At 38.7% G+C, this 21917-nt stretch overlaps 1 protein-coding gene and 1 long non-coding RNA gene across 2 annotated transcripts in view; one reads left to right on the top strand and one right to left on the bottom strand.

Annotated features, from left to right (window-relative positions):
- LOC310632646 overlaps nucleotides 1-21917 on the bottom strand; it is a 1302393-nt gene that overhangs the window by 737190 nt on the left and 543286 nt on the right. The gene's annotated exons all lie outside the window — the stretch shown is intronic.
- The window catches only part of LOC310632521 (uncharacterized protein), a gene marked incomplete at its 3' end in the record, with an annotated part of 33060 nt that overhangs the window by 5692 nt on the left and 5451 nt on the right, over nucleotides 1-21917 (top strand). The window contains exons 7-17 of the mRNA XM_083349750.1: nucleotides 2244-2399; nucleotides 7372-7556; nucleotides 8357-8498; nucleotides 9090-9252; nucleotides 12706-12904; nucleotides 16154-16339; nucleotides 17950-18112; nucleotides 18595-18744; nucleotides 19046-19206; nucleotides 19495-19668; nucleotides 21112-21256. Of these exons, the coding sequence (XP_083205876.1) occupies nucleotides 2244-2399; nucleotides 7372-7556; nucleotides 8357-8498; nucleotides 9090-9252; nucleotides 12706-12904; nucleotides 16154-16339; nucleotides 17950-18112; nucleotides 18595-18744; nucleotides 19046-19206; nucleotides 19495-19668; nucleotides 21112-21256 (1824 nt within the window). The remainder of the gene's footprint in view (nucleotides 1-2243; nucleotides 2400-7371; nucleotides 7557-8356; nucleotides 8499-9089; nucleotides 9253-12705; nucleotides 12905-16153; nucleotides 16340-17949; nucleotides 18113-18594; nucleotides 18745-19045; nucleotides 19207-19494; nucleotides 19669-21111; nucleotides 21257-21917) is intronic.

Below are 21917 nucleotides of genomic sequence, written 5' to 3'. Positions count from 1 at the left end.
TGGTGTAGCTCTAGAATTTAGTGAGTACATGCTATTAGTTACTGGACAACTATGATGGTGCAAGACGTTGGAGTCTATTATATTACTTACAATACGCAAAACCCAGTAAGACCAACAGAGACTCCAGGCAGGGCACAATAAAGTCATATCCACACAAACACAAACAGAATTATTTAAATCCCCATGAAACAATAACAATACTCATAGGTTCCCAATGGCTTAATCTACCTTAGAATCTCAATGCCTGCTGAAACAGGACTACTTTTCTCCTGGCCAGCTCAGACTCAGAAGATGAAGTGGTGTTACAGGCGGGTCACAGCCTGAGGGGATTCAGCAAACCTTTTTTCTTTTTGAAAACCATTTTAGCAATGAAATAAGATTTATCTTTGTGTCTGTGATTTTCTTAGGCTGAGTTAGGACAGCTTTGGCTATTTTATGAAGTGTCAATATGTTAGGCGGCATTTGTAGCTCCAAAGGAGATTCTTCCATACTGAATTGGGTCTGCCATTCAGAAGGCCTGCTACCTGGTTCACCCTCCAGGCACCTATTCAAGAGGGGAACCAGCAACAAAATGTCTCTTCACAACCAAACTGAATGGTCAGGTTGAATTCTAGCATGGTGTTATCTGATATATCACAGTTTATTCTGGAACGACGTGTTGTGCTTTAATTAATCTCTTGTAAGACTTCTATGGTCTGTGTAAGCAGATATAATTAACTTTAACAGGTCTCTCCAGATAGTTTAAACTCGTAGAAACACCTTTTATATAGAAATACCTTTATTGCAATTCAGATGACGTTGTACAGCATTTCCAAGATATTCCCGAGGTGTCTCCAAGGTTAGAAGATGATAATGTTCCCAGGGTCTGCATATTGGGACCCCATGTTTTCTGCTAATGAAGCATGGCTCACTAGGCAAGAGGGAGGAGGAAGTCCATCCCAGAAAGGGGAGGGGAAAGGAAATACATCATATAGTAGGAGGGTCTGACTGCCCACATTGTGATTTCTCCACCCAGCCACGTGGTGGCAGCACACTCCCCGTCTGGTATTTCATAATACCACCATATAAAATCCCATAACGGTAGTTATGCAAATGTGAACACGTTTGTGGTTTGTTGTTGTCAGAAAACGCCTAAGAAGTATAGGTAATACATCTGAGAAAAATATATAAAAATAAACATGCATACATATAAATGTAAACTTGAGGGATATAAAAATAAACATGATATATGAGGCATAAAAACCTGAGAGATATAAGAGGTAAACATGCGTCCATATAGGACATAAAAACCTGAGATATATAAAATAAACATGCATACATATTGCAATAATAAACTGCCATTTCAGGCTGAGGTTTTGCTTGTTGCGTTCAAGACCTGAAAGATATAAAAGAACATGCATATATATTGCAACAATAACAATTGCCTTTTCAGGCTTCAATAGTCTGGATCAGGTTGAAGGCACTTTTCTTCTTGAAGGCAGGATCCAACAGGGAAAGCAACGAGTTCAGTCTTCAAGAGGTAGAAGCAGGATGAGTTCTGTAATGGGATTTGAGTCCATCGTCCACATAGAAGTCCCTTTCGACAAAATGTCGAGCATCTGCACCATAGTCTTTCTCACCTTCTAGAGCGGTCCTTCGTAGACCATATGTTGCAACAGCAGGTGAGGGACTGTTTCCAAAGACATGTACTTTCATGCAATATTCGGTGATGTCATTGTCCATGTTGTTGTCACGGTGCCACAGAAACCTTAAGAAGTTCCTATGGTCTTCTCTTACTTTTAAGCAATGAAACATTTGCTCAGTGTCAGCTGTTAAGGCGACGGGTTTTTTTCTGAACCTCATGAGTACACCTACGAGGTTGTTGGTTAAGTTTGGACCAGTGAGAAGGGCGTCGTTCAGGGACACGCCTTGATATGGAGGTTTTAGTGCCTTTCCATTCCTGAGCTCGTTGGTCCTTAAACAGAACAAGGTCTCTAGCTTGGAGATTGGGTGAAGATGAAACATTGGTAGCATGACTTTGATGCTCCCCGCCATGCTGCTCCCCGCCATAACTTGAAGCAGGGTTGGATACAGGTGGTTGCTGTGGATTGTCTGGAAGTGGATCAGGATGCGTAGCTGTATCATGTTTGTCGCTGCCACATTCTGTGCACTTGATGAAGGCTTTTCAATTTTTAGCAAAATGGCCATATGAAGCACAGCACCTGTAGCGTATTCGTCCCCACCACCTGAATCGCTCCATTTAGGAGGAGGTGGTACAGGATGTGAGTTGCCACCACCTGAATCACTCCAAAGAGGAGAGGATGGTACAGGAGGTGAAATGCTACCACCTGAATCACTCCATAGAGGAGGAGATGATACAGGAAGTGAGATGTCCATCTGTCTTGTAGACACAGCTCCACGTGAGTCTCTGTGTTGAGCTGCTGTGTTATCATACCTTGGTGATGGTAATGGAGCAGGCACACTGGATTCAGCGAAGTCGAAGCTGGGTTCATTGTTCATCCAGGCATGATGACTTATAAACCTGCAAAAATATGAGAATAGGGGAAAGGAAAAGAGTAGGTCGAGTTCCTTTCTGGCGGTAAGGTTGAGATCACCAACAACAGCTCTGAAGATTGTTTTCCAGGATCTGAAGTCTTCTGGATAGTCATTAAACTTTGAGAGGCTATTGGCGGTAAGCTCTCGACGAGTCGCGTGTTTGGCGTACTCAGGGAGGTCTGGTCTCTCACTCTTTGATGCCGAAGAAACTTGTGGAACCTCATGGGTGTGAGGGTTCTCTGGTGAATAAGGATCAGGTACACCAGGATAAAATGATGTTGCAGGATCATTTAACTGTGGTGTAAGCTCTACAATTTGTGCTGGTTGTTGATTCAACCATTGATCATTGCTGGAAATTATGTTGTCACTGGCAAGAGGTAATGCAATTTGAGGTGTTGACGCACCTGTGTTGTTTTGAAGAAGAGGTGTAGGCTCTGTCAGGCGCGGAGCTTCTGTGTTGTTTGGCGGGAGCACAGCTGATGCACCTGTGTTGTTTGGTTGAAGAGGTGTAGGCTCTTGCAGGCTCAGGACTTCTACGGTGGTTGTGGGAAGCACAGCTGATGCACCTGTGTTGTTTTGGAGGAGAGGTGTAGGCTCTGTCAGGCGCGGAGCTTCTGTGCTGTTTGGAGGAAGCATAGCTGATGCACCTGTGGCGTTTTGAAGAAGCAGTGGTGTAGGCCCTGGCAGGTGCAGGGCTTCTGTGCTGTTTGGCGGGAGCACAGCTGACGCACCTGTGTTGCTTTGAAGAAGAGGTGTGGGCCCTTGCAGGCTCGGGACTTCTGCGGTGGTTGTAGGAAGTACAGCTGACACACCTGTGTTGTTTTGGAGAGGAGGTGTAGGCCCTGGTTGTTCTGTGGTCTTTGACTGGTGAGTGGGAAGTGCCGAAAATGCACTTGTGCTGCGGTGTTGAAGGAGTGCAGGCCCTTGCAGTTCTGGGATGTCTATAATTTTTGTCGGCAGTGCAGAAGATGCACTTGTGCTGCGGTGTTGAAGGAGTGCAGGCCCTTGCAGTTTTGGGATCTCTATGATGTTTGTGGGAAGTGCAGAAGATGGCTTTGCATCGTTGCAAACATTTTGCTTTAACACATATTGACTGGTGCGCTCCATTGGAGCCTTCACTTCTATTGGTATGGAGCACTCCGCATTGGTGTTTTTCTTCGCTGCTTGTTCATAGATCTTCAGCTTTGCTAAAGCAGCCACTCGTTTCTTTTCTATCTGCAGAATTTTCATTTGGGCTTCTTCCTCTGCTTGGCGGATTTTTCTCTGGGCTTCCATCTCTGCTTGACGGGCTTTCTCCTGTGCTTCCATCTCTGCTTCCTGTTTGGCAAAGGAAGCTTGTACTTTCTTTGCTTCTAGGTATGCACGTGCTTCTAGTAGCTTGTCATGTATCGTTGAAGCTCTGGAGCGAGAGGATCTAACAGAGCATGCTGTGCGTCTGCTTGAGGTAGACCTATGAGATCTAGTTTCTTGCAGGTCAGCAATATGCTTTTTTGCCTTATACTTTGCCTCTTGCACCAGGAGATCTCTTTGCTGGTTCAGATCCTCAATTTTAATTAATTCTGTTGAGGAATCGTCTACATTAGAGTCATTCAAAAAACCTATGTATTTTGTAGACAGCCGCTGGTAACGTTCATAAGCTACAAATAGGCGATCTATGGAGTCTATTAATTCAGTAGGATTACCATTAGGGTTGAGCAAAATTGTTATGGCGTGTGCGGTTCTGTCCCATAACTGTGACAGATTACTGGAAAATTCATCTTTCTTTGCCTCATAAATTTCTTTGAGTTTCTGGGTTGGTTTTATTGTACGCTTGGGTCTTCCATCTTCTTGATGCAATTCAGGGTTGTCTGGCTGAACCGGTTCTTCAAAATCAGTGAGACATTCCGCCATGGCTAAGACAGATACAGAAATTTTCTAGATATTTTCTGATTAAATTCGGTGAACTTTGCTCTTCGACCACTAGGGGGCGCCTTCTGTGCGGTCAGAGACTTCAGGGAAGTTCACCTGTTGGCCACTAGGGGCACCTTCTGCGTGGTTAGGGACTTCAAGAAAGTTCACCCTTTGACCACTAGGGGCACTCTACATGTGCCTGAGGACAAGCTTTTTAATGCTGAGCTGCCACTGGAATGCTGCTTGTGTAGGTGAGTACTTCAATGAACTTCACCTCTTGACCACTAGGGTCGCTGTATGGATGCAAGCCTGGTATCTTCCCTAGCTTAAGTTAGGACATTAAGTGAAGCAACTCTTCTTCCCTATGAGCACAAGTTGTGAGCCGGTTTGAACCCTTGGAGGAACTGTCTCTCCGTGTTGAGAGCTAAACCGTAGGCTGTAACTTGTCACTGACAGAGGATAATTGCTCCCTCGTTCCTTTGTTTAAGCTAGTGGGGCTGGGGCACTCTACATGTGCCTGAGGACAAGCCTTTTAATTGCTGAGCAGCCACTTGAATGCTGCTTGTGTAGGTGAGTACTTCAATGAACTTCACCTCTTGACCACTAGGGTCGCTGTTTGGATGCAAGCTTGGTACCTTCCCTAGCTTAAGTTGAGACATTAAGTGAAGCAACTCTTCTTCCCTATGAGCACAAGTTGTGAGCCGGTTTGAAACCCTTGGAGGAACTGCCTCTCCGTGTTGAGAGCTAAACCGTAGGCTGTAACTTGTCACTGACAGAGGATAATTGCTCCCTCGTTTCTTTGTTTAAGCTAGTGGGCTGGGTAGGATTGATTTGCTTGCTGAATGATCTCCTTTTTTGGAGGTTTAAAACACCTGTTTTAGGATTTTAGATCATTTTCCTATCATATAAAAATGCTTGCATAGCTTGCCATAAGTGTGAATCAAAGTCTCTCTGTATAAAAGCTTTCAGCTGCGTTTGAATTTGCAGACAATTTAAGCGTTTTAGATTGGCCACGAGGACTCCTGCCTGTTGCTAGGCAACTAATTGCTTAATTGCTCTTTTATTGTTGTTTTCTCAAGAGAGAGGAAGGAGGAAAAAAAAATTGCTAGCTGGCAAACTTTTGTTGGAGCTCAACTTTAAAAACCAATGGCTAATAGCACAGGATGATCTCTGTAGAAATGCTTGCATAGGTTTCATTTGCAACTGGCAAAATTTTGTTTGAGAAAAATTCAACTCTGAAGACAATGGCTATCAATGAATGCTTTTCTCTCTGTATAACATCAAGCTTACAAGCTGTTGCACAGCTCGCATTCCTGAGGTGGGGTTAACCACCAAGAGCTGGTTACCAGGACAACAAATTACTTTATTGTCTATCCTTCTGGCCACTTAATAGCTGGCCAGAGAAGCAGAGTTGTTTTTCAAAAGGTGAATCTCTGAAACTTTTAGAGAAAAACTATTTGAAAAAGGCAGGCAGGAACTTTCTTAAAACTTTCCTTTCGTTTGACAAACTTGAAGGTGCAAACAGTGATTCTAATTGCAGGCAAGAACTGGCAAAGAGGCAATGAGATGTTTACTAGCCTTTTCAAACAAAAGCTCACAGGATGTTATCTCCAAATCCTTTGTTATCTCTGCCTTGCTCAGAAACAACATGCACATGAGGGATGCAGAGAGAAGGAATTCAGATTGCATTTCCTGACTGTTTAAACTTGCTTGTAGAAACGTTACAGACTTTAAATTGCAGATTTTAGAAATTAAAACATATTTCTAACTGGACTTTAAACTTCATTGAGATAAACACATGCAGGCCAGTAAGAGTAATTGTTATCCTTGACTTCTTACTTGTAGACAACACACACACAATGCAGCTAGTTAAATTGATCACTGATTTTTTTTTTTCACTTAAGCTTAGCAGATAACATGCATAAACGATGGATTGCAGGCAGTAAAATTAGTACTTGTCTTTTGACTGAGCAAGGATGCAGAGAGAGGGAATTCAAATTACTTTAAACTTGATTGCAGAAAAATTTTCTAACTTTTGTTTGTTGAGCAACATGCAGACAAGAGGAATTTAAAACCATCTTCTAACTATTCTGGAACGACGTGTTGTGCTTTAATTAATCTCTTGTAAGACTTCTATGGTCTGTGTAAGCAGATATAATTAACTTTAACAGGTCTCTCCAGATAGTTTAAACTCGTAGAAACACCTTTTATATAGAAATACCTTTATTGCAATTCAGATGACGTTGTACAGCATTTCCAAGATATTCCCGAGGTGTCTCCAAGGTTAGAAGATGATAATGTTCCCAGGGTCTGCATATTGGGACCCCATGTTTTCTGCTAATGAAGCATGGCTCACTAGGCAAGAGGGAGGAGGAAGTCCATCCCAGAAAGGGGAGGGGAAAGGAAATACATCATATAGTAGGAGGGTCTGACTGCCCACATTGTGATTTCTCCACCCAGCCACGTGGTGGCAGCACACAGTTTTTTCTTCTTTTTACGACCCTGTAATCCCTTGCTTCAGGGTAGGGTCAGTTGAACTGAATGGAGCTGAGTGTTTACTGGCTGGATATGCTTCCTAATGCCTACACAGAATTTTCAGGAAATATTTTCTCTTTGTGCCCTGATAAACATCTGTCACTGCCTAGGATTGAATTCTCAACCTATGAGAGTGAGAGGCGTCTTCACCTGTAGGCCACCGCATTGCTCAATCTGATATATCACAGTATTATGTGCAAAACACACAGGGATCATATATACAATTAAAGCTCCTGTTTTATTTTTCTCTGCATATATCTTCTTTAATTTGAACTAGTGAATGCACTATTCCTCTTTAATTTCCAAAGAAAATTTGGATCTCCTACCATCACAATTTTATATTTTCAAGAGTTAACACCATATCCAACACATTGAGTTTATGTTACTGGGTATTGTTGTTTATTATCTCAGAAAAAGTCCAAGAAGAAATAACAAATGTTGTTGGATACGCTCAGCTAAGAGCCGAACACCGAACAAAAATGCCATACACAGATGCTGTAGTCCATGAAGCTCAACGATATGCTGATGTCATTCCCTTAAACTTGCCACATGCAACTACAGTGGATGTTAACTTTAAGGGCTACTTCATTCCAAAGGTATTTGTATTGCTCAAATCTACGTTTGTTACATTCAGTCCATTTATTACAATACAACAATTAACAATCTTTAAAAGCTTTCATAAATCACTTGCCACAGACTTTATTAATTTTAGGAATATACCAATCTGCCATATTTGATTTTATTCAAACTCTATGGAGGCACAAGCTTCCATTCAGATAGAGCCAAGTATATATTGTGTGGGGCGGAGAGTTATATTAATTTATGGTAGCCAAAAAAATCAGAGTTTATACCACCATAATGATCAAATAGGAATGCAAGCTATTCTTAAGAATAATTAAGTGACGATGTTTCTTATAGATCCTAATACATTCTCATAGAATACTGTATTTATTGACCCTTTTTGTTCTGCCATCTACATGCAACGTATGTGAATCTGCTGTGTTAGGACTCCTTTATCTATGGAGAATAAGGACAGGAATAAAGACTATGAAGTGTTAATATTTCCTTGGATTAAGAAGCTTTCTATTGCATATGGAGAAGAACTATGGAGCTCAGTCCTGTTTACTATCAAGTAAACATCTGAAGGTTTTTGTTTTGTTTTGTTTTTTTGCTTCCAGTGCAGCAGAAAAACCTTTCATAAGTCCATTTTATCGTTGCAAACAGAAACAAAAGCATAATGTAGTTCAACAATTTAAAAAACTCTCTATACAATCTAGAGTAGGTGATTGGGCAGATTAATGCCCTGTGTAACACACTGGAGATTTTAGGATTATAGAATAAATTGGTGCATTGTGTATGATCTGATTCTTAAACTACCCATTTCTTTCTCTTTTAGGGCACCCATGTGATTCCCTTGCTGACTTCTGTGCTCCGTGATGAATCTCAGTGGGAGAGACCTTATGAATTCTATCCTGAACATTTTCTCAGCAGTGAAGGAAAATTTGTAAAAAGAGATGCATTCTTGCCTTTCTCTGCAGGTAGCAGCTTATTTTAAATGATATTAAAATGATATTCAGCTTTTCTCCTTGATTAAAATCTCCCAAAGTGGCTAGTAGAAGTAAAAGTTGATCGTCAATAGTTTTTTAGCTGTTATTCTTTTCCAGATTGATGCTAACTTAGAAGAAAGATAATAATAATAATTTATTAATTATTGGTAATAATGATAATAATAATAACTTATTAAATTTATATGCTCACAGTTTAGAAAGAAATATAGCCATAGGCCATAGGCATTAAAGGGTCCAGCTGTACTTATGAACATCTTTACTTTCAGTTTTATTGGCAGGGCATCCTAAGAATATATATTTTTTAAATAAATCATGACTCTGGGAAACAGAAATATTTATTCCTGCTGTTTCAGCAAGGTATTTTTAATGGCTTTATATCAGTCTTTCAGAATTTGCATTATTCTTTGATATCATAACTCAATATTCTAACCTCTCTTCTTAAGTTGGATTTGTTATTTTGAATTTCATAGTGAACTCTCAGACCAATATGTCATGAGAAACTAAAATACTATTAACAAAACTAATAAATCCATATCCTCTGTTCTCTATTCCTTGTTACAGGTCGGAGATTATGTCCAGGTGAGACCCTTGCCAAAACAGAGATATTCATGTTCTTTACTAGTCTTCTGCAGAGATTCACCTTCCAGCCAGCTCCTGGATTATCAAAAGAAGACCTGGACATGACCCGTGCAGTTGGCTTTACAACACCTCCCAAGACTTACATGTTACGTGCTGTACCCTGTTTCTAAAAACTAGGGATATTCAGAGACTTATGAGTCTCAATTGCTCAGCTGTATCTGTCTTTCTTGGAGCCTTTTTTCTTGCAACATCTGGTTTTTGGATATAGTCTTTTGGTGGTGTATATATATACCTTTTCTTAAATGTTAAGAGTACCATATATTGTTTTGCTGAATCCCATAAGATCAGTAGTTAACAAGGATACATCAAAATTGGTAGTAACAAACATCAAAATTTATTTATTTTGATCCGAAGATATGATCATCAATTTCCAAGAAAAAAAGCCAGTTCCCAAACTAGCAATGCTATCAGTAGTAGACAAAAGATACATCAACATTGGCCCTTAGCTTTTGTATCAATCACTACATAGGAACAATTAACAAACTGCCCTCATGTTATGTATAATTTATTCTTCCCTTTAAAGCATTAAAATCTCTGCTTACAGCTAAATCTGTGTTTGTGTTCAGATGAAAACCAGTGAAAATATGATTTGGGCAAAACATCAATGCCCAGCTTTATAGAGAAAGTATAGTTTACTTTTTATTGATTAAGGTATGAACATCTATTTCCCAGAAGAAAAACTGGTTCCCAAATTATCAAGAAAATCGGACCCTTTCCCAACATTGAATCCTTTGCCTGAGCACTGAAAGTCCCTCATTTATTGAAATATATATTTATGACTACATTTTCCTATCTTTAGTAAACCATATACCAAGGTACATAAATTCAGTCACCATTTATATATTGGTTTTTTCCCCATTTTCCTGTTCAGCACAACCTCGATGGTATGGGAGTCACAGGGACAAAGTCATTTTCATGGAAGGGATTTCTTTATATATATATATTGTATTTACCATCCATAACTGTTGAAGGACTTACATTGAATCTAGCCTTTTGCAACAAGAAATACATATACATATATACACACATACATACACACATACATACACACACACACACACATATCTTCATATCCCCAACCTACATGCTCTAATGTCACTACACATGTTCCTGATACATTTTTGGACTGCTTTGTTCAATGACTAAATTAAACATTAAATCCCTTCTCCTTCTCTCCATGTACTCCCCAACTGCAGGAATAATCGAGGAAGGGGTGATTGCTTATTAAGTATGAGGATGTGATTTGTGAAAGTAGTATCAGGGAGACAATAAATGTGAACTAACCTCAGTTTTTTGCTTCTGACCTTCTCACTATAGCTGTATCTCATTGCTTCATTTAAAATTAATCATGAGCTTTAGAGAGAAATTTCTTGCCCACGTACTCACTAAAAGGAAGGGAAAAAGAAAGGGAAAGGATGATACTTCAGGTGCAAGCAGCAATTGCCTGTCTTCCCCACCTGTAGCCCTAAAAAATCATTTTTGGATTGATGCAGTCCTGAAAATAGGACTATTTCCTGCTTCTCTTGCTAAGACCTCTGTGAAGTGAAAAGAGGACCATCAAGTGGAACACGTTGAACAGGAGGACAACTTCTCCAGATCAAATCAGTGGCTTGCGTAGGAATGTAGTTCCTACATGTTCCCCATTCATATGTGTACATTAACATGTATGTATGTATGTCCAAATAGATATACTGCACAAAATGGAAATTCATGTACTGTATTTCAAAGAAGCAGGCAATAAGAATTTGAAACTGGGGAAATGGCTCCAAAAACACTCATGTCTAATAATATCCGAGAACCATGTCTTCTATTTAGAAATGCAAAGGAAAAATCAATAAAGTCCATGAGTTTATCATTATCTTCTTCCTGAGTAAGTTGTCCAGGATGACAGATCCTGAATGATCATTGACACACTGGGAATCATTCAAGAAGGTTTTCGTCTTTGAACAAAATATAATGGTCTCACGCTATCTTACAACCTTATTGTTTTGTTAGTCACAAGGGTTGCATGGATTAGACCCCATTTTCCCAGGTCACCTAGAAACTTTAACTGGACAAGAACATAGCAGCACACACAGGCCTGGGAGTCCGGAAGTTACATTATTGCTGTGTGAGTGTCTTTCTGGGGGCAATTCAAGGTGCTGATTTAAAGTCCTATATGGCCTAGAATCAGGTTATTTGAAGGACTGCCTCTTCATGGATATTTCTACCTGTCCAGCTGGATTGTATAGATGGGCTCATTCTAGGTGCATTCTATTAACAGCTTCCCTACCTGAAATTTGGATGGTCTTCTTTCCATAAGGCCTTGAGGACCTCGCTTTTCTCCCAGGCATGGGAGTCAGGATGGGAGCCAAACCCAACAATTTTTTCTTCAGTGGAGCCTAGGTTTGTGATAGAGTTTTATTTTTTGGCCTACATTTTGAAGAAAAAAACACCACTCTTTAACATGTACAGAGCTCTTCCAGACAGCTAGATTAAAACGAGATGTTAATATTATTTATAAGCAAAAAGTAGGTATCTCAAAGCTTTAGCTTCTAGTTTTATGATTAGTGTATTACTTAGAAAGACAACCACTTACACAATCATCCACAGATAAAATCAGCTGCTTTTCAAATATGACTTCTACTTTTGTTTTTGTTTTGTATCGCCAGTCTCTAAATATGCAAGTTACACATTTTCCTAATAAAACCTCTTTATAGCAATGGCTGAGAGGAAAGAATTCATGAAATCTTATTAAACATGTTTAGTTAGTCAATAATAGAGTCCTATGCAACAACAGAGCAGTGATCTTTGCTCATCCTTGGCTCCTCTCTTAATGTATCATGTTCACAGTTAACCCCCTGATTAGACATTGACTTTGATGTTTCTAATTAAAGAGTACATACAGAATATGTATATGTTTGTGTTTAATGCTTGTCCACACATTGCTTTTCTGATTCTTAAATAGGATTATAATCATAACCAAGGCAATGATTAACCATTCTGAGCAGGAGTGTTCTGTTATATGACAGAGGATCCTGAAATCCAGAAGTACCTTTCCATTAATTAGATTTCAGAATTCTAATCATTCGTGATTTTAAGTAAAGAAAACTAAACAAGAAAAACTGGAAAAAGAAAGAGGTGAACTATGACTGCTATTATAATTATATCAAATGTCTAGACCAGGCCAAACACAGACAGACCCACTGAGAGATGGTTGCAAAATTTACTGATAAGTTTTGGGAAGTAAAAAAAAAAAGCCACAAAGGAAATGTGAGTGCAAAGGCATGTAGACACACACACACAGTAGACAAACAAGTCCTCTAAAGTTCAGCAGGCTTGCAATAAGAATTCCAATTCAAAACAGCAGGCACAACAGTGGAAGTCAAAGGGCCCAAACATTGCGAAAGGCTCATCAGCCAACAGATCTAGAATAAAAGTCATGAGGTTTCAATCCAGGGATGAAGGTGCACTGAGTGGGTGAATGAAGCCAGTCATCCACAGAAAGATTTGAGCTTGCTGTTTCTTGATAGTTAATTAATAATTCATTCTTAAATAGAAGAGGAGCCCTGCAGGGTGACTCTGCTCTTCAAAGGGTGAGCCCTGAAGATAGGGATAGGGTGGCAGCTGAGACTCAGGGACTTGTGGCAGCTGTGCTTGCTGGTTACCAGAGAGCCCAACCTCATCTAAGTGCAACTCCTCAGGCCATGGTTCCTACAGCAAGTACTAGAGGAACTGAGTGCTCATTGTCTCCTGATGTGAGCCTGAGCTTGCCATGACAGCAAGACAGGAAATAAAAGGGAATTATATTTCATGTTTCTAAAGAGCTAAGGGTAAAGGATACAAAAGATTTAGGAAAGTGGTGCATGTTGCTCCCAGATTTAGATTTTGTATGCAAGCATTACTCATTTTGTAACTGAATACTACATTCTTCATAATTGTGCCCATTATAGCTGTTTGGTGAAAGTGAACACCCCAATACAGGACAATAGACAATTGGCATGGAGGGCAACGGAGTGGGAGTGGGAGAGAGAGGGAGAGAGGGAGGGAGGGAGGGAGGGATGGATGGATAGAGATAGATAGATAGATAGATAGATAGATAGATAGATAGATAGATAGATAGATAGATAGATAGAGATAGAGATGTGTGTGTGTGTATGTATGTGTATATATATGTATGTGTATATGTGCATTTGTGGGCTAAACTATAGGCTTAGGACTAAGACACATTTAGAAAGCCCAGCATAATATTTTAAAGAGATTCAGAGAGAAAAATACAGATGGGTATTGTAAAACAAAAGAAAGAGGGAGGGAGGGAGGGAGGGAGGGAGGGAGGGAGGGAGGGAGTGAGTAAGTAAGTAAGTGTGTGTGTGTGTGTGTGTGTGTGTGTGTGTATAAAATCTCCAAAAGTTTTAAAAATACAAATCCCAGGCATTATTTATGCTAGAAAGTACAAAATCTTTGAACTCTGGGATAGGTAAAAACAGATTTTTACTGTTAATAACAACTGTTTGTTATACAAACCACTATTGCCTTAGCTTTCGTCGGTCCCCTGCCGACGTCTTCAGAGTGAAATCTGGAAGTTGGAGAGTCTGCTTATAAACCTAGCTGTTCCTGCTCTCTGCTCATCGAGCGTGTTATGGGTCCATCTAATTATGTCGACATAAAATAACCACTTACACTATTATATTATAAGAAATACATCTGAGAGCCAGAGTAAGGCATGCTTAAGATAATAGGAACTCAGCCACCCATCCTAACAAAATAAAATTGCAGAAAAAATGTTTGCAAAAATGATTTGCTAAATGAGGCTTTGGTCAACCCATTTCAATCCCTTTAATAGAGAAAAATGATGCTAATAATTGAGCCCCCTTCTGTGTATTTTGGGAAGATTATAGATCTGCATGGGAACTTCCACACATTTTAAAATTTAATTTTTTTCCACGGGCATGTCTGTAAATACTTTCTCATCTTTAAATAGGTAATGATTTGTTCTGAGAATGTAGTGCCATGGATTATAACTAGGATTCCTGTTTCCTTGTTTTTACTACTGTTTCTGTGTTTTTTCTGACAATTTCTCATTTTGCCATCTAGATAATTATCTGGTTTACTTCACAGAAAAGATTCAGAGTAGCACCATAGCTCTCTACTGACATCAAGAAGTGTTACTTTATCTATCACTTTCCTAGAATTGATGGTACCAGAGATATATAGTTGAGGGCTGAAAGCACACTTGAAATCCTTAAAGATATATTTTCCAGGATATTCATGAGAATGTTGAGTTTATTTAATGGAGCTCACTACTAATAGACTTTAGATACTCTACTGGTGCTAATAACATTAGAGTGAGAACCATAATAAGCAATGCATTACATTAATTCATTATATGTGCCAACGGCACCACAATCAGTCTCCAAAAACCATTTTATATGCCCCCCCAGCTATCAGTTCTGACTCTCGTTGGCTGACATAGGATTAAAATGAAAAGCATAAATGGGCAAATAAGTAGGGGCCAAAAATGGGCAAATAAGTAGGAGCCAAAATAAGAGGCTATCTGGAAGAATCATGTATTCATCAGGTCCTGGAAAGCAATAAGAATGGAAGGCATTCTTGACTTGGGCATAGAGAGAGATCCCACAAACAAGACTTAATATTAACCCTCTTTCCTACTGCTCTTCCTGTAAGATGGATATCCTTAAGAATTACATTCTGACTTTCCACATACCCAAGTCCTACAGGATCTGAGGCATTTTAATAGCAATAGCAATAGTATTTGGTTTTATATGCTGCTCTATAGTGCTCTCAGAGCAGTTTACAGTGTCATATTAGTTACCCCCAACAATCTAGGTCTTCATGTTACCAACTTCAGAATGATAGAGCCTCCAGCCCCCTCAGGTTTGAATGCCAGATTGTGGGTTGAGTTAGCCTCTAATGCTGCATTCTAACCACTGTGCCATCAGGGCTCTCCACTGCACTACCAGGATTCTGGTGCCACTGACTGACATTCTGCAGATGCAATAATGGCACAGAAATACCATGACTGCCACTGAATAGGCTTCAATTGGACCATATCAATTCTGTGATATTTTGAAAGGAAGAATACTGGCAAAAGGGTTCTATGTTTTACTCAGTTTCTTTCTATCTGTAAAGAACACAAGAGAATATAGAGCCTTGGTGGAGCAGTGGGCTAATGCCTCCTTAAGTAACACCAGCTGCCTGCAATTATTGCAGGTTCGCATCCCACCAGGCTCAAGGTTGACTCAGCCTTCCATCCTTCCGAGGTAGGTAAAATGAGGACCCAGATTGTTGGGGGCAATAAGCTGACTTTGTAATAATGCCGCTTGGGGTGTGTGTGAAAGCCCTAATAAGCAGGCATATACATAGAATGAAGGCTACTGCTAAGCTTGTAAGCCGCCCTGAGTCTTCGGAGAAGGGCGGGATATAAATAGAATTAAAACAAAAATATTGGTTGATTGAATCATCTGAACAAGAGCAAACTAATCCAGTCTTTTTCTCAAGGCTTACAAAATCCACACCCTCTACTAACTATACAATTCAGCTTATGATATTCCATTACCAAATGCAGCTGCATTGTGAAACTTTACTTGGCTCAAAATCAGTATTAATACACTTTCAAATATCTTCCACAAGTTGAAGTTCAATAATTACCCTAATGAATTTCACAATGTTCCTTTTATATAGCAAATAAATATTGTCACCAGTCATGGACATTGGCTTACCTATGGCCCAAATGAGTTTTTTAAAGTTTTTTACTGGGAGAAAATTAAGGTATCGTCCATTTTAATTACAAAGTAATCCTATTGAAACAAAGGAAAGCAAACTGTAGCAAACCAGGAAAGATAATGATTCACTGGAAACATATTTAAAATACATCCATGGTAGTGCAACACTTTCAGGTATCTGTGCAGGCATTGCATACGAACCATCTTTGATCAAATCGTACTGCATTTTCCATTTTAAATATTACAGAAAGTATTTACTAAAAGGAAATGGATTGGACTCAACTTGTTTCTATATCACTCTTCTTTATTCTTCTGACTGTATTCCTTTTGAAAATGAACAGTTCCTGGAATAGCAACTCCCAAAATCTTCCACCAAGACCAAGAATTTTACCCTTTATTGGAAATCTCCACATTATGGATATGAAAAGACCACACAGAACAATGTTAAAGGTAATGTGCTGAAATTATGACTGAACACAACTAAAACAACCGGACAAAATTGGGTCAAGAGATTTTGGAGATATTTATGTTATTGTTTAATAGTGATTGTAACTGTGCTATATTATGTGCAGAATTGCAAGATCTTGGCAAGGTTAGTTGTCCCTTTCATGGACATAATCCTATTAATGGATAGATAAATTGAGAGAAGTGGGTTTTTTTTAAGGGGTGGGTGGCATTAATATCTTATACAAGGGCTACTTGTATAAGAAAGGTATATAAACAAATGTTCTCTCCAAATTTTATGTCAATAGAAAGTCCTGTCCTGCCTGCTTACATGAAATGAAATGGGTTTCTTAGAGTAACTCAGGTCATAATCTATAAGAATGCTTTCGTTTATTATCCACATCTGGAGCCACAGGCTAAAATACTGCAACACCAAAATTTATTTTTTTATTTTTATTACATTTATATCCCGCCCTTCTCCGAAGACTCAGGGCGGCTTACAAACTTAGCAGTATAAATAACTTTGAAGTTTCGGTTTCATTTGAAAGTGCCCATCTGAATATCTGCTATAGCAATATGAACCAGTTCTGGGCTTGACTTGTAAATCTATTACAATACATACTGTATGTCTATCAAAAGTCAATGTTTACTGCACAATGTATTAAATATTTTAATTTTCTGAGTTTTGGAAGCAATAATGCAAAGTGGAAGGAGCTGAAGCCCTTGCTTAAACTAACATGTATTCTATAACTGAATATGAAACCTTCATATAATTATCACAGTTTAGTTAGATATTGCTTTTCCCCATTGATTTCTACCTACCTTCATTTGAAACCACAAGGACAGACATTCTTTGAGGGTTAAGATGCTACTAAGGGCTAAAAAGCAGTGCTGGCTTCCACTGGTAATTTCCACGCCTGTAAATCAATGTACATAGCATGATAGAAAATTTATGAGAAGTGTATTTTAAACCACACAGTTTTGTGCAATAAAAAGCACTAATAATTTATCCAGATGGAAGTTATTTATATGAATTTGTCCTGTAATAAATGTTGGATTTTATAGTATGCACTTATTTTAAGAGTTGTCTCTTACAGTCTGGCACATCAGGAACAATGCATTTAATTCCAGCAGCATTACTCCAATGTTTCCTTTGTTTCACCACTTCTATTAGTGGGCTTCCTGAATCCCCACCACCACTCTCTACTGTGCTTCTTGCTACTTTCTCCAATTTCTCTCCTTCTCTCCCCTTGTCCTCTCCACCATTATCCCCAATTTCCCTCTGCAAGCCCTACTGTGCTTCCTGCCCCAACTCTATAGGTGTACTGTATATTTCTGTATGAGTTTATTGGATTGATCCATTTTTGCCACTTCCCACTCATCTTTCAAGAAGACGTCCCTAGCAAGCAATTCTGCCATTTTTACCTTGTTCCAGCAGAACTTTGGTTTCTGGTCCCTGAACAGCAAGTGTACCACACAAGATGCTTTCAGACAAATTTTATAGTTATATCTGTGAATCGTGATTTCCATCTGATGTCTGTCACTGTGCATAAAGAGGTTTTCATGGTGATCAGAATAAGTTATCTCTCTTTTTTCCTCCTTGTGTTCAATTCTAGTTGTCAAAAGTATATGGCCCGGTCTTCAGGATTCAACTGGGATTCCAGAAAATAGTGGTATTGGCTGGGTATAAAACAGTGAAGGAAGCTCTTGTGAATCACGCTGATGCATTTGCAGAGAGGCCAAATATCCAGCTTTCTGATGAAATTAGCGAGGGCTTTGGTAAGCTTCTCTCATTCTATTTATCAGGCAGTATACCTTGTCAATATCTGGCCAGAGCTGTGGAAAATAAAACAAAATAAAGTAGTAAGAAGATGGCATAGGAGATTTGTGTTGGAGAAGATAGGTGGCAAGTTAGAAACTAAGAGCCTGCCTGCCATAAGATAGGACTGAAAAGGAGAGAAAGAAAATTGAAGTCAATTCTGCAAAGTTTCAACCTATACTTTTCTTGATTTCTTTCAACCAACCTTGGATGATTTGGTCTCCACACTGGATAGTTGGAGAAACAGAATTTGTAAATAAAGGAATGTTTGTAATTTTCTGAGTTACAGAAAAGCTTCACATGAAACTTCACATGCATTTCCCACACTAACTTTCTGACTCTGCACAATGCAAAAACAACTTCCATAAACATTCTCTTCATTATAATGGCAGAAATTTTCAGTAGTGCAAATATGTCTTTTAGTTTTGCACTTTTTCTTTAGGTATCCTTTTTTCTCATGGAGAGAATTGGAAAGTGATGCGCCGCTTCACCTTATCTGCATTACGGGACTATGGAATGGGCAAGAGGACTATAGAGGATAAAATAAGTGAAGAGTGCAGGGTCTTGATAAAGGCATTTGAATCTTATGAAGGTGAGTTGATATTTCCTTGTGATGGTTCACCTGGAGCTAGACCTTCAGAGATTTACTGAAGAAAAGTTAACAGTCTACTTCTAGACCTACCAATGAAGTTCCGCAAACACTCAAATCCTATTTAATATTCCTGTGTCCAAAATCTTCATTTTCTCCAGCACTGGTTATCAGTTTCCTAGCAAAATTTACTGTGACTGAGGTGGGAAAACTTTGCCATTGAAGAGTCCTTTAAAGCTAGTGTTTTTTCTTAGCTGTAAATTCATTTTAATAACTTTGTTTAATTTTCATATTTGCTACATAGGACAACCATTTGAGAATACAACAATTATGAATTCCGCTGTTGGCAATATCATAGTGTCCATTATACTTGGCAAGCGATATGAGTATGAAGATCCCACATTTCAAAGACTAATAAAGTTAGTTAATGAAAATGTCCAACTTGCAGGAAGCCCTCCTGTCTTGGTAAATTATTTTTTTCATTTTAAAAAGAGTTCATTGTGTGTTCACTGTGTTATCTTTAACGTAGTGTAGGATTTGTAATAAGTATTCCATGTGTTTGAAGGCTCGCTATGACAGAAAAAAGGCTCACTATGACAGAAAAAACCCTGTCATATACGTACTGTATACTGTATGCAAAACAAACATTTCCCACTATGAAATATGAATAGTTTAATAAAAATGTCCACATTGTCCAAAAGAAAATTATTCAGGTTTCTTCATGACTCTTTTTATCTGTTTTGTATTTTCCAGCTCTATAATATGTTCCCCATGTTTGGCTTTCTCTTTGGTGTTCGTACCATACTTCTGAAAAACAAAAAGGAATTGTTTAGTTTCATAAAGACTACTTTCATAGAACACCTCAAAGCTCTGGATGAAAATGACCAGAGGAGCTTAATTGATTCATTTCTTGTACGACAGGCAGAGGTAAGGAACTGTTTTATGTCAGAAATTCCAAGTGAGGGATCCTTGGTGCTCTCTGAGTTTGGTTGTTGTTGTTTTTTCAAATGTTTCATTACACAAACTAACTAGTACTGATGATGTTACCTAGTTTGGGTAATGAAACTTCTGCACAGAAAACCACCAAGCTCAGAGAGCACCAAGAATCCCTCATTTCAACTTTGAGCTACATATATTCTCCTTTATTGGTAATTCCAAATGAGATTTTCATATCATACTGATACCTTAAAAGCAGTAGCTCATTAACAATCCTTTTTGGTATAAATTTAAACTTGGAAATAAAATCTCGTTGTTTCACTGACAATTGAAACTTCTAAATTGAAAACCAAGGGAGTTTCCTGAAAAAAAAAAAGCCCCAAACAGCCCGTTTTAAGGGTTATATTAAAATGCTACCTGTAATATAAAGCATCTGTTTAAATATAAATATAAATTTTCTCAGTTTAAATGAAGCCCCTCTAAAGAAATCTATTGTTGTTCCTGTTGCTGCTGCTGCTATTACTACTACTAATACCGTCATCAATAATAATAATAATAATAATAATAATAATAATAATAATAATAATAATAATAATAATAATAATATATTTAAATTTGGCATAATCATCTGAGTTGTGATGTCTGCTACTATACCTTGACTGAGATACAATAGAAATGAGATCTATTTTAAAAATAGATACCGGTACCTCCCAAATCATGTCTTTTTTTCCTCAACATATATTTTGAAAAGCAACAGGTAGTTGTAAAGGTCTTATTTAATGAAAGCCCTGTTTAGGCATAGATACAATGCCAGGCAATTAAGAAATTATTTTGGATCATGAAGGAACTCAGTTTTTTGGGAGGGCTTTTGAAAACATTTCTGAATACTTCATTTGAACTGCTTTATCATGTTTGAAGAAGCTTCAGTTTGATGGAGAGATTTTATCCCCCAATGCTTACCAGAGATATTTTCCCCCTCTGGAAATTATTTATTTGCTTACTGAGTTTCTGAGGCTTCAAAGCAGAGGGAAAGGAAGGAAGGAGATACTTTCCTCGGCTTTTCCAATAGCCTTCTTTAGCCATCACTCAGGTGTCAACATAAGTAATTATTCTGTCAGTTGACTGGCAGAGTTTCCACCCTAGAATCTTGTCATTCTAACATCTCCAGTACGAATTACTAGAAGACCTTTTGGGAGAATTTCATGCTCATTATTTCCATTCCTATGAATGTCTTAATCACAAATCAGAGGGAGCTCAGTACTTTACAGCGTTTTGAACTGCAATCCCCACAAAACTTTTTATTGATTTAAAAGCTGGGGACCGAAATCCAAAAATCTGGGAGATGCTTCTACTGTTCAATGTTCTCCAGCTCTCTGCTGTTTGGTTGATATAAGTGTACTGAATATGCCTAGATAGACTATTTATATATTTCAGGAAAAGAAAAACAAAGCAGAAAGCTATTTTCATAATGAAAACCTAACTGTTGTTGTGAACAACCTATTTGCTGCTGGCATGGACACAACTTCAACCACATTGCGCTGGGCCATGCTACTGATGATGAAATATCCTGACATTCAGAGTAAGCAGTTTTCATTTGGCTGGGTTTCACTTTTCAAATATTTTGTTAAATTAAAATATAATGCATTGAAACATGATCTACAAAAGGAAAATTTTCATGGCTGACCCTTGATGGCAAACAGGGAGTGATGTCTTGAAAGCTGTGGAATTTCTTTGCACAGTTCCTGTAGGACATCCTTTGTTACCTGCAACATTCATTTATCTAAGCCAGTGAGGGCAAACCTATGAAACACATGTTAAAGGTGACATGCCAAAATGTTTTGGATGACACACCTGCATTTATCAACACTTGACAACTATTCTCAAAAGCATGCCTCATTCTTACACAAGTTTTAGAGGTTATGGAGACCTGTGAGAATAAGGTTATGCTCTTGCACAGCCTCAAGGGCCTCTGAAAATCACATGAGAACAGGGCATGCTTTTGTGTGATTTTGGGTGTCTGGAGAGGATGTGGAAAAGAATAAAGACTCATGGGACTCAAGCTGCTCTGGGTAGGTCATAGGAGCCTGTCAACAGAAAAGAAAACAACCCACCACCGTCTGAAGGTAAATGGCACCCAGCAAATCCTCAGGCATTCTGGACCATGAGGGCAATTGCACCATTTCCGGTGCACCTTAGGGAATAGCAGGATGCGGCCTGTTTGAGTGTCAGCATCATTGAAT

Source organism: Vipera ursinii, assembly GCF_947247035.1.
Source record: "Vipera ursinii genome assembly, chromosome: 1".
NCBI lineage: Eukaryota > Metazoa > Chordata > Lepidosauria > Squamata > Viperidae > Vipera > Vipera ursinii.
Note: the sequence above shows the minus strand (reverse complement) of the source record. Positions and strands in the feature narration are given on the sequence as shown.